At 55.3% G+C, this 12,254-nt stretch overlaps 1 protein-coding gene across 1 annotated transcript in view; it reads right to left on the bottom strand.

Moving 5' to 3' along the window:
* Positions 1–2,236, bottom strand: part of ITGA3 (integrin subunit alpha 3) — a 28,260-nt gene extending 26,024 nt beyond the window's left edge. Inside the window, exon 1 of the mRNA XM_059997825.1 lies at positions 1,778–2,236. Within this exon, the coding sequence (XP_059853808.1) occupies positions 1,778–1,983 (206 nt within the window). The 5' untranslated portion in view covers positions 1,984–2,236. The remainder of the gene's footprint in view (positions 1–1,777) is intronic.
* Positions 2,237–12,254: the final 10,018 nt, after the last annotated feature.

Genomic DNA, 12,254 nt, shown 5'->3' with positions numbered 1-12,254 from the left:
TCCCCTCCCCCTGACGTGTAAGATAATTAAGACTCAGGTATTAGTGACAGATTCAAGACAGGAAACTGGCAATGGGACTCGGGAGCCTCTTCTTTCTCCACAGTGCCAAGCTGCCAACAGAGGCAGGAAGGAGTACATAGATCCAGACCCAACCTCTCCTTGGGGAAAACTGGCCCAGAGAAGAGAAATATCCTGCTTAAGGTCACACAGCGAAAAAAAAAGGGGGGGTGTGTGTGATTACAGAAGCTATGATTTACTCCAGCTTTCCATTATTTACCCTTGCTTTTCTGATATTCTCTTTACACTCCATTGCCTCATATCATGCAGATTCAGCACTGAAAATCGGAAAATCTTTTTCTGGGCTGGGGCAGAAAGAGCACCAACATAGAAACGTGTGCTGATGATCACTTAGGGTCTCCAAAAGATGGAAGAGTGGCTAAGGCCAGACCGCAGCTGCTAGGGCCAGGCTGGGAAGGGTGTGGTGGCCCTAGCCTCTGCAGAAGCTAGATGGAATTGAGGCCAAGTAGGTAGGTGGCCTGGGCAGGGGCTGGACCAGGAGGGCAGGGAACAAGGCTGGGGCAGTCTGAACTTTGGACATTGCAACTTCCTCAAGTTTCTGCAGGTTCCAGCCAGAGTTGAGAAAGGTTTCAACACACCCTTTATCCGACCATGTCCTCTTGCTCAGCAGGGTTTGACATCTCGGTAGGTCAACCAGAAGGGCTACTGCCCAAAGAGGGCCTGCCTGTCCCGTCCTAACAACCTTCCCTCCCGTGGCAGCCTCACCTTCCCCAGCGGCCTCTTCCCCTAACTGCCAACCTCAGCACGCTGAGCCCATGCAGAGAAACTTCTCAAACTTGGACATGCCCCACTGGGCATGACTAAGGGGGGCGGGGGTGGCAACCCAAGCAGCTGGATGCGCTCCTTCCCCTCTCTCCCCTCTGCCTAGCTCTTTCTCCTCCTTCTTGCAGCTGTTGGGGAAGGAGAACAGAAGAAAGAGAAAAACACTATTTCCCTCCTGAGACCAAAACAAACACACTCAGGGTTGAAGATTCAACATGAATCCATGGAATGCGAGGAGGACGTCTGGTGGGAGGGCATCACTGCTGGGGGTGGGGGTAGGTTGCAGAAGACCAAGCAGGAGTTGGGACAGCAGCTCCTCTCACTTCTACTTCTGCATCCTCAAGGGGTCAGAAGGAGCGCCTGGACAGCTCCAAACGCCCAGACTCGCCCACCACTTCACTCTCCAACCGCCAAGCAGTTGAGAAGGCCCTTCAGTGTGGTTCTGCAGAGGGTGTGGCTGGCGGGCCGCAGACTATGTGCGAGGTGGGGGCGGGCATAAATGCATGTCCCCGTAGGTTCTTCCCAGGAAAGGGGAAAGGTGTTTATCTTGCAGTTTTCCCCAGTTCCCAGCCCTGGAGAGAAGAGGCATTCGGTATACTAAGCACCCAGTTCACTGAATGGGAGGGGGGTCAGGAAACGGGGACCCCACTTCTACTCTCAAGAGAGGTTTAAAGGCCTGAGGGGCTGAGTCTAGACAGGTTCTGGCCGGGTCAGCACTTGCCAATAATTACTGCCCCCCATCCCACACCCAATCCCTTTACTTCCCGCCAAGCCTCGGCAGCAGAAGGGCTGCCTAGGTCTCCGCTCCCTTAATCGTCGCTCCCCAGAGCTGGAGGCCTGCGAGCCTGGAAGCCAGCTGGCCCAGGGCTTGGACTCCACTCGGGATCCGCACCCTGTTCACACACTCTCCCATCCCACCCCGGCCGGTTTCACTTACAGGTAACGCTGCTGCCGCTCCGTCTGCCGATGGAGGGCGACCGAGTAGCCGAAGAGGCTGCCCGGGTTCCCGGCCTCCTTCACCACCAGGAATCGGGTGTCCAGGTTGAAGGCGGAGGCGACGCGGTCGCTGGCGGCCACCATCAAGGCGAGCGCGCAGAACATCGGGCGTAGGACGCGGGCGGCGCGGCTGGGGCCGGGGCCCATGGCTGCGGACGGGAGCCGGGGCCCGGGCGAGAGCGCGTGAGAGCGTGGAGCTGGGAGTGAGGACCTGTTCACCTGCTCCCCCGCGCCACCGGAGAACACTCTGGCGTCCGCTTAGTTGAGCCCCGAAGCGCTGATCAGTTTCTGGCCCCCAGCCCTGGCCAGTTTCACGTCCGCTCACGGTCTGAGCTCTCAGATTCCCCTCTGAGGTCCGCGGGTCTGTTCTCCCGCCTGCACTGTCCCGGGTCACCGCCCCCCTGCCCCGGGCACCCTGCCCCCCAACTCGTGCCGGCCGCGCCCACTTGGCCGCACTGTCGCCTCCGATCCGGGCTCGGCAGCGGATCTGGGCAGGCAGACCTGTCGACAGCAAGGAGGACGGGAAGGAGGGGTCCCACCGCGCGCGCCCCGCCTCTCCACGCCCAGCCCCGCACCTCCCCACCTTGCGCGCCCAGCCGGGGCTAGGCTTTCCTTCCGGGGAAAGAGACAAGGTCCCGGCTCGGCCGCCTCCTCTTAAAGGGGCAGCACCGCCCCTCCCTCTCCATCCTCCCTAACCCGGCTCCGCCCTCTCCCCCGAACACCTGTCCGGAGCCCCCGAAGGCTTGGATTACCCCTCCCCGCCCCTTGTTTCTCCCGAGAAGCGTCGCCTCCCGAGCAAGATGGATTGGACGGGCGGGGCCGGGGGTGGGATTTGTCCCGCTGCTTTGCTGCGGAGGCTACAGCCGCTGGAAAGGCCGTTCCGGACGCGGCCACCTCTGTGGGTCCGGCTGGAGAGCCCCGGCGTTGGCGCATCTGGGAGCCGACATCCGCAAGCCACTGGCTGGAATGCCCTCGCCTCCGCCGCGCTGTGAGCCCCTGAGAGAAGGTTAGCGGTCTCTGGGCGTTCTTCCTCGTACGCAGCCCTTCACCGTCCTTGTCAAGATTTCTTTCTCTTGCCCACTCGCTCCCACCCACCCCGATCCGAGCTGGGAATGGTCGCTCAACAAAATCAGACAGATATTTAGCATTGGTAATAACCAAGTATCGCTAACTGTAATTAGCAACAAGACAGCGTTTTCCCCAAAGGGCTGCGCCTTCTGATATCTATTTTGTATCATGGATGTCCGGTAGATGTGGAAAGAAGTCCCTTCTCTTTAGAGTGTCTGCGTGGCCAGGGAGCTGGGCCCAGACTGGACCCATTTCTCATCCACCCTTGCCTTCAGGGCCCAGCCCAGCAGAATTCCAAAGGCCCCCTCCAACCACGCAGGCTCCAACCGAGCGTTTGGAGACGGCGGGGGACTCCAGCCCCCACTGGTGTGTAGTGGGTGGCGCCAAGGTGGAGGAGTTAGGTGGGCGAGGCCCAAAGGCCTGGTTATCCGCAGAAGAATCGAACTGAAAGGGAACTTAAAGAGATCACTCTGTATTTTCTTGAGTCTGACTAAGATTTCCCTTATTGCAGCACAAAGACCCATTTTTCCCCTGACCATTCTTTTTTCTAGGCTAAAGGAGCTTTCTTATTTTGGTCCAGGAGTTCAGTTCTCAGCTCTTACTTCCTTGAAATTCATTTTAGAGCCCCTATCTCTGAGAGTTTATGATAATAAGAAAACCACCATATAGTAGTGCTTGTGCAGCAGAAACTATGCTAAGTGCTTTACATTTTTTTTTTTTTTTTTTTTTTTTGAGGTACGCGGGCCTCTCACTGTTGTGGCCTCTCCCGTTGCAGAGCACAGGCTCTGGATGCACAGGCTCAGCGGCCATGGCTCACAGGCCCAGCCGCTCTGCGGCATGTGGGATCCTCCCGGACCGGGGCACGAACCCATGTCCCCTGCATCGGCAGGCGGACTCTCAACCACTGTGCCACCAGGGAAGCCCACAAATATTATTAAATTAAATTCTCACAGCAATCTTTGAGGTGTTATCTCTGTTTTAAGATGAGAAAACTGAGGCTCAAGGAGGTTAAGCAACTTGAAGGCTATGCAACTCGGATTTTAATCCTGTGTTATCTGAGCCGCCCTTCTTGACCACTTATGCTAATAATTAACATTTGTACCATACTCAGGGCAGATCTAGGTTTTGTGGGGCCTTGAAGCTTGTACAATTTGGAGCCCTCTTTAAGGAAAAAGATAAAGAATTAGGAGCACAAAATTAGATTCAAAGAATTAGGAGTACAGAATTAGATTCAGAGCCTGGGAAGGGACTCGAGATGAACTTGTGCTTATGAATCCTTTCACCTGCAGACTCTCATATTCTCCTGGCCTCATTTGACTCCTCATTTGACTTGAGGAACATGGATGTCCAAGGTCACGCAGCTCATGGGAGGTAGAGCTAGGACTGGAGGCCACTGGCCACAGCTGTGTCTTTAAGAGACAAACTCCAGATGTTGGTCAGAAAGCCAGACATGCCTAAACAAAAGCAGCTGTGATAGCAGCGTTCTCTGCGGTGTTTGGGGAGAGGACACTCATCCCTGTCTGCCCTTGGAGCAGCATTTGTTCCCAAGCTTTGACTCTCAGAGCTGCCCAGCCTCTCTCCATGGTCTGCTTTGCGGCCCAGAGTCTCCAGGGGTTAGGACATGTGGGGCCAAGGAACAGGAAGCTGACCTGGATGGAAGTTGAACAGTTACCTCGCTCTCCTTCCAGCTGGCTGCCGGGTCCTCCACCTCATTCTTAGAGAAGGAGGAAGCAGACAGGGCCAGGAGCCCAGGGGCCAGGGTGGACACTCAGTGTGGACAGGGGCCCCACCTGAAACAGCTTTGAGAGTCCTGTGATGACAGATGGGCTCCATGCCAGGTGTTATCTCTTCGGCCATCCCAAACAGGAATGACCAGCATGTCCGATCCCAGGGCTGGGAGCAGGAAAGGGATGAGGGATGGTTTTTCCACTCTGGGGAGTGTCCAGAGGGAATGTGGGAGTGGGAGCACGGGTGCCTGGTAGGGGGAGGGCCCAAGCTAAGGAATGTGGGGGAGTGTCAGACAGATCTGGGGGAGATGGAATGGGAATGGAGGGATGAAGGGACTGGAGGGGTCTCTGGGCTGGAGAGATGCAGAAAGAGAAATCCCCAGTTCATGCCAAAGGTCCAGAATCCTCTGATGTAAGTGACATTATCATCCACAGCCTCATCTCATCCCTCAGTTGACCGATGCCAACCCTTCCCAGTAGAGAAGGGACCCACCTAGAAATGTAAACAAGGAGAATAACATGTGTAATGAGGAGTCTGAGCCCAGTTTTTTGTTTTTTTTTATTTTTTTATTTTTTTTTGCTTTATGTGGGCCTCTCACTGTCGTGGCCTCTCTCGTTGCGGAGCACAGGCTCCGGACGTGCTGGCTCAGCGGCCATGGCTTATGGGCCCAGCCACTCCGCGGCATGTGGGATCTTCCTGGACCGGGGCACGAACCCGTGTCCCCTGCATCGGCAGGTGGACTCTCAACCACTGCGCCACCAGGGAAGCCCTGAGCCCAGTTTTTGATGTTTGACTGCTGACACCTTTTAAGCCGTCCCCTCTCCCTCTTCCCCTTGTGCCTCCCACCTGGACAAGCTCATAGCTTGGTAATAAAAAAAAAAGAAAGCCTGGGTGCTGTGCTGCCTCCTTTGGCGTCCATGGGAGATTCGAACCGTGCAAGCCACTTTCCTCACAAATGCTCACCTGGCCTCACTCCCTCACCACAGTAAAAACCCAGGCCAATCTCCTTTCCTCGCTCTCTCAAGCCATTTTGGACCTGTTTGAGAAGCCAGCCCTGCTCCTGCAGAGACCTCAGTTATGTAAATAATAAACCTTTTCATTCCCTCTTAGTGTGTGTGTGGCATCATCAGTCTTGACATTGAACCAAATCTTGGATGGGGTCCATCTGCCTCTGTGGGCAAACATGACAACATACAAACTGTGGGTTCTGCTGTAGAGTCAGGGAGGCTTCCTGGAGGAGGAGTATCTGGACAAGTGAGAAGGAAAGGATTATTAGCAAGAGGGAGCCTCAAGAGAAGAACGCAGAAGAGTTGGGGCCTAACTTGGGGTGCAGTTTTCCCAGTTGTAACATGACAACGTCATATTCTGTAAAGGTACCTTCCATTTATTCAGTGCCTGCTGTGTTCATACCAGCCTTCCTCTGCTGCTCCCCCCCGACACACACAACACTTCCCCCCCTCCCCATCTCCCTCTTCCAGAGCCCCAGAGCACACCACTTGCTCACTCACTTCTCATAGGAAGGTCAGTGCAGAGATGGAGAGATATGGATGGAGTGGAACTGTGGTTCCACGAGGGCTGGATGCAGGCTGTCTTCTGCCCTCTCACCTTGCGCAAGTTCCTTTCCTCCTCCAGGCCTCGGTTTCCCCATCTATGAAACGAAAGGCTGGAAGGAATCCCTTATTATTCCTCACCTGGCATCCCTTGTGTCCCAAGGCTCCTAATATTCCTTGAACTAAATGGACCAAATCTCAGCTATGGAACTAAGACTCAGGTCTCTATCTCTGACATGAATTGAAAATGCAAATTACTGGGGAGGGAGGGAGGAGCAGTGAAGCATGAATGGGTTTATCAGATTTCCTTTCTCCTGTGCCCCAGATGTGGGGGAGGAAAGACATCCAGGTCAGGCAACTTCTCTGGCTCAGAATCTGTCAGTTTCAAGCATTCCGTGACAACCTGCTATGTACTGGCACAGAGCTGAGAAGCCTCAGGGGTTCAAAGATGAACGAGGGAGGGCTTCTTCAGGAGGCCAGGGTTTCATCCCGGCCTCACGTTCTGAAAGCTCTCAAATTTAAACATTGCATTATGTTTCAGGGCTGGTGATTATGGAACAATGGGGGTGTTAGAAAGAACATTTTGGCTACAGCGTGACGCTGGCATTGCCAAGACGAACTGGGCTGGGGAGCAGGAAGGGGCTGCTGTAATCATTTAGGCAATGGGTGAAGTGGGCTGAGCAGGGGCAGGGGCAGAGGGAGGGAGGGAGAGAGTGAGTGAGAAGGACCCAGGGCGCTGATTTGACTTGGACTTCAGGTACATGTGTGGTGGGGTACGCAGCGGGTGGGGGAGGGAAAGAGCAGAGGGGTTCCAGGGATAAATGGGCAGTGACCCCCACAGGGGCCTGGCGAGCAGGCTGCAGACATCAGGAAACTTCCCTGCTGGCCCACCCCTTTGTCTTTCTAGTTCCTTCAACCCTCTCCATGGTCCCCTTGCTGCCCGCCACGGCCTGGCCTTGCTGCACAAGCCCTGCCCTCCTGGCTGGGAGATTAGGACTCTATAGCATTCTCTACCTCATGCCAAGGTGGCCTCTTCAAGTTTGGGAGGCCACGGGGACCCACCTGGTAGCCCCAGCTGAGCTGAGTCACCAGCCCCCTAGGGCCTTGCCATTTCTTGGGGAGATGCCTTCTTATTGGCAGGGTTCTTATTGGCCAGGTGGGAAATCTGGACAGGTGGGGGGCTTCATCTGCCTCCTCCACACACTCCTACTAACTTCCTAGAGCTACTGCTAAGGGTGGAGGGCCATGTGTGGTTGTCTATGGAGCACTCCTATATACATGTTGATGGGAACATGTATCTGTGCACACGGTCCCTTGCACATTCACACCTGTTTGCCTGTGTGACTATGTGTCTCTGAATGTTTTATGAACATTTGAATTCAGAAGGGAAGCTTACATTTATTGAGCACCTACTGTGTGTCCCGCCCTTTATGTATGTTATCTTCTAATAACCTTATGAGGTGGAGATGTCTCCCACTTTACAGCTGAAAATACTGAGATGCCCAAGGTGCAAGAGGTGTGAATATCTCCTCCAGGCACCCTGCTTCCCCCATCCCCCAGTCATCTTGGCTGCCTTCTGTTCTTCCAGGACACACACAGCTTAGAAGTCACATCCTTGAGATAAGTCACCTGTCTGCTCTCTCTGGAGTAGGGATTCTGCCCTTGGGTTGTCTTGGTCCCTTCTACCTCCCCAACCTGGTTTCAGCCCCCTCATCTCACTGAAACCTTATCCACTTGGGAACCAGCCTCCTCTGGGGGGCATGCCCGGTAGTAGTCTTTGGTCCTTTGCCCCTGACCTCTCTGGGGTGGCAGCAGTGACCCTGTTGACTGACCTCTGCACCTTCTCTTGGCCCTCCTCCCGCACTATCTCTGCCCAGCACCCTCACCCCCTTGCGAGATTCCTCAGCCCACCCCGGGCTGCTGTTCGTGCTCGTCCCTCTGCCTCCCCAGATCACCCTTTGTGCATTACCATCCTCCCCCATGCTGATGACCCCCACCCAAGCACCTCCAGGCTCCAGCCTTGATGTTCAACCCTTGCCAGTCACCTCCAGCTGGCCACCCACAGGCTTCCCAGATTCTGAGCGTCCGGAACGGGCTCAGCACCTCCCCATTGTCCCCACAGCCTGCTCCCCTGTAACAGCCTCTGTCGCAGCGCCTTGCCCCTGGCAGGATTCCACAGACACGCCAGGGCTGGTCCGTGCCACTTGCTGATACCTCTGCCTCCCTACACCCCCTCGTTCACTTGGGAAATAGCCACTTGTTCTTTGAATTCTTTCATGAATTTTCACTTCCTTCCCTCACCCCTGCCCCCTGCACCCCTGTGTACACACACACACACACACACACACACACACACACACACACACACACAGATGTAATCACTCGTGCATCTTCCAGACCTTGCACTGACTTGTAGGCTGGGCTCATGGTATGATTAGAGACTGATAGGGCCGTGACCTTGGACAAGTCCCTTCACCTCTTAGTCTCAGTTTCCTCACTATAAATTGGACACAGATACCAGACTCACAGGTTTGTTGAAAAACAGCAGAACTGGGACCCAGAAGTCGCTCACTAAGTACTCGCTGTACTCACTGTCCATTACATCTGTATTTCCAGCACCCATGACAGTCCCTCACACACAGTAGGTCTTCAACCACTGCACGTCTGGCTGAATTCAGTTGGTCCCATACTGTTTATGGCCCTAAAAAAGTGAACCTGGTAGAGGTGAGTGAGAGGCCAGCTCTGTCTCATAAATACCCTCTCGCTCTCCTCCCCTCCCCTCCCCCACCGCAGGATCCTGTTGGGACAAACGTCTTGGCTCAGTGGGTTGAAAAGGAAAGTCAGAATTCTGAGGCATGAATTGCTGTGCCCACTGACTCACTTCCTCCTCCCCGCCCGCTCCGGACGGGCCAGGGCCCTGAGTAACGCAGGTTGTAGCCTCCTCCCAGCTCTCGCCCCTCATCCCAGCACCGCCCCGTCCCCAACCAGTCCCTCACTTGGGACCTCACCCCTGAGCGGCCAGCGGCAAGAAGGGCAGTGGGGCGAGTTGCCGCTGATTTGAAATCTGCTTGCAAGTTTCAGTGAGCTAAAGAGTAGATTACAAGGCAGACGGAGCGGGGAGGTGCAAGCCTGCTCTAGGGACCCAGAGTCTGATGTGCAAGGCAGGGCACCCTTCTGGACTCTGATCTGGGAGACAGCAGACGTTCCTCCTCCTCATGGCCCTCTCCTTTCCTGCCAGGATCACAGAAATTCTCACCACTGGGCAACCTTTTTGTGGCTTAGGGCCTGTTTCCTGAAGGTTGCTATTAAAAGGCGGGGAGCCCTACCTGGCAGGGATGGGGCAGGATGTTACAGCATCACACACAGAAACCAGGGCCCTGGGGTATAAAATGACTCAGGCAGCCATGAAGGTGGGAGTGGTGGTGGCAAGGAGGAAATGGTGCTGGGGGAAGAGCTGGGACAAAGAATGATTTAGTGGGGAGTGGGCGGGGCAGGCAGGGGTTCCAGACGGGCCCTGGCACTGCTCTCTTTGCTTAACTGTTACCATGATGAGGGCAATGATGGAGATTTCAGTTTCCTGTAAAACAATCCCCCAGGGGCTTGGCCTTTTCTCTCTGGGGGATCGTCCTGGGCATCAGGGACTCATCTGAGGTAAAGAGTCAGATGGGGCTTGGAGGATGTGAAGGCCACTCCCGAAGTGGCTGAACTGCTCTGGACCACGCCCCCGACAGGTATAGCTCTGCGATGGGTGAGAGCACAGTCCACCACGGCTGCTGAGAAGGGAACTTACGAGTGGAGTGTGGGGAGGTGGGGGGCACTGAGATGCAGTAGGTAGGACACTGGGCAGTAATCACAAGTACAGCTGGCTGTAAGGGACACGCTCAGGAAAGCACTAGAGCCTGGAGTTTGGGCTTCAGCTTGCTGGCCTTGGCACTGAAGGGAAGTGATGGGTTCATGCCTTGGAGTAAGCAGACAGCCTTTGTGGATTCAAAAGCTTCCTCTGGTTGGGAGTCAGGGAGACCCATCTGGGGCTGATGTGGAGAGAGAAGTGAGAAGGGGTGAGGGGCTGCCTTACTGTAGAGATGTAGGTGGACTGTCAAGATATTTGGACGAGGAGTGTGGGCAGGAGTTGGTGGCTATGGGATGCAGGGCACACGGGAGAAGTCAGCAGTAAGGACAGCCAGCGAGTCGGGGACCTCTAGGGCCTCCTACGTGGAGGTGCAGGTCTGGCTGGCAATCTGCCCGAGGCCCCAGGGCAGGGCTAGAGATAGACACGGAGGCCAGAGGCCAGGAGGGACTCCAAGGTTTGTACCCCAAACCCAGGCTTTTCCCCAAGAGCACCAGCCTGAGCTCTGCTGTTGATCAGGCCAGTGGTCAGCCAGGCCCACCACAAACTCACTGAAGACAACCCCTGCGGTCCCAACCCCCGCAGGCCTCTCACCACCTGCACCCTGGGCTCCGGCCCCTCAGCTCTGCCCTTCCTTCCTTTTGACCCCCTGTTGTTCTAGCTCTCTTGGTGACCCCATTTGTAACCCCAGAAGCCCCACCTCATTCATTCCATGCCCACCCTCCTCTCTGCACCCATAGACACCCTGAGAAGACCTCAGAGTACTGCACACCCACCCTCGCCGCCAGTGGGCAAACATGGTCTGGGGCCTGGCCTCACCTTAGGGAACAGGGCCCCCACCCCAGTGCCATTAGCCTCGAACCCACCTCTGGTCAGCTCTGAGCCTCAGTTTATTTACAAAGAGGTGATGATCATGCCCACCTCTAGGGACTGTTGGGAGGCTGAGATCATACCCAGGGAGCACCTGGCATCGGGCTACCCACCATATCTTTCCCTTCTCTCCCCTTAGACAATTGTCACCTGGCCCCAGGAGGCCCTCCTCCTCTCCTCTGATCTGACTCCACTTAAAACACTACCTTGGGTGACTTGCAGAACCAAACCCGGAGCCCAGATCCTCAGCCGGGGCCTTGAGGTCCTCCATGACCGTCCTGTTCACCTTCTGCCCTTGCCCGCTGCACTCCTGTCCTCCCCACACAGCCCCAACTGCCAGGCAGATCTTCATCCCCCAAACGCCTGCTCGCCCCCTTCTTCTTTTTTTTTTTTTTTTTGCGGTACGTGGGCCTCTCACTGTTGTGGCCCCTCCCGTTGCAGAGCACAGGCTCCGGACGCACAGGCTCAGCGGCCATGGCTCACGGGCCCAGCCACTCCGCGGCATGTGGGATCTTCCCGGACCGGGGCACGAACCTGTGTCCCCTGCATCGGCAGGCGGACTCTCAACCACTGCGCCACCAGGGAAGTCCTCGCCCCCTTCTTGAGGCCTTTGCCTGCAAGCAGTGCTCCTACTTCTTCCTGCCCATGAACAACTCCTCTTCCTTCAAGGCCAGCTGAAACCCATCATCTTCCCAGACTCCCTGGATCTCAGTGGATGTTTTCTGCTCCAGCATAACCCTGTTTCTCCCTCTGATAGAGCATTTGTCACATTTGGCCAGATGTCACTTATTCACTTGAGCAAAGTTGCTTAAGTTCTTTGTGCCTCAGTTTCTATGTCTGTAAAATTGAGTTTAAAATTGCACCCTAAGCATAGAGTCATTGTGGAGAGTAAAAGAATTTGCACAATGACTATCACATAGTAATAGCTCAACAAAATTTATTTTTCATTGCAATGGGTGTGGGGGTGGCAGTGGCTATCTCTCCCCCTATAGCTCAATACTCCAGGAAAAGTAAGCTCAGACTCCCCTCTCTCTCCACCCTGCCAATAGCTCCTACCACAGTGCTCTGCTTGAAGTCGAGGTCAATGATGTACATTGAATTGAACTGGTCCATTGAAAAACTCATGAAGCTCCCTGTGGATCCCCTTCAGCCCCATTCCCTATGAGACATGGATACGTCTATGTGAGAGAAATGGACACTTGAGAGCTCATGGAGATATCAGAACCTGGAGAGTCCCATCATAGCACCTCCATCACGCAGGAGCCCAACTGGCCTTCCCCAGGGCTCAGACTGGGACCCCAACACAGGGATGGGGAGACAGGGGAAAGAGGGCATCCTGGAAGACTTCCTGGAGG

The sequence above is a fragment of the Delphinus delphis genome, chromosome 19 (assembly GCF_949987515.2).
Source record: "Delphinus delphis chromosome 19, mDelDel1.2, whole genome shotgun sequence".
NCBI lineage: Eukaryota > Metazoa > Chordata > Mammalia > Artiodactyla > Delphinidae > Delphinus > Delphinus delphis.
Note: the sequence above shows the minus strand (reverse complement) of the source record. Positions and strands in the feature narration are given on the sequence as shown.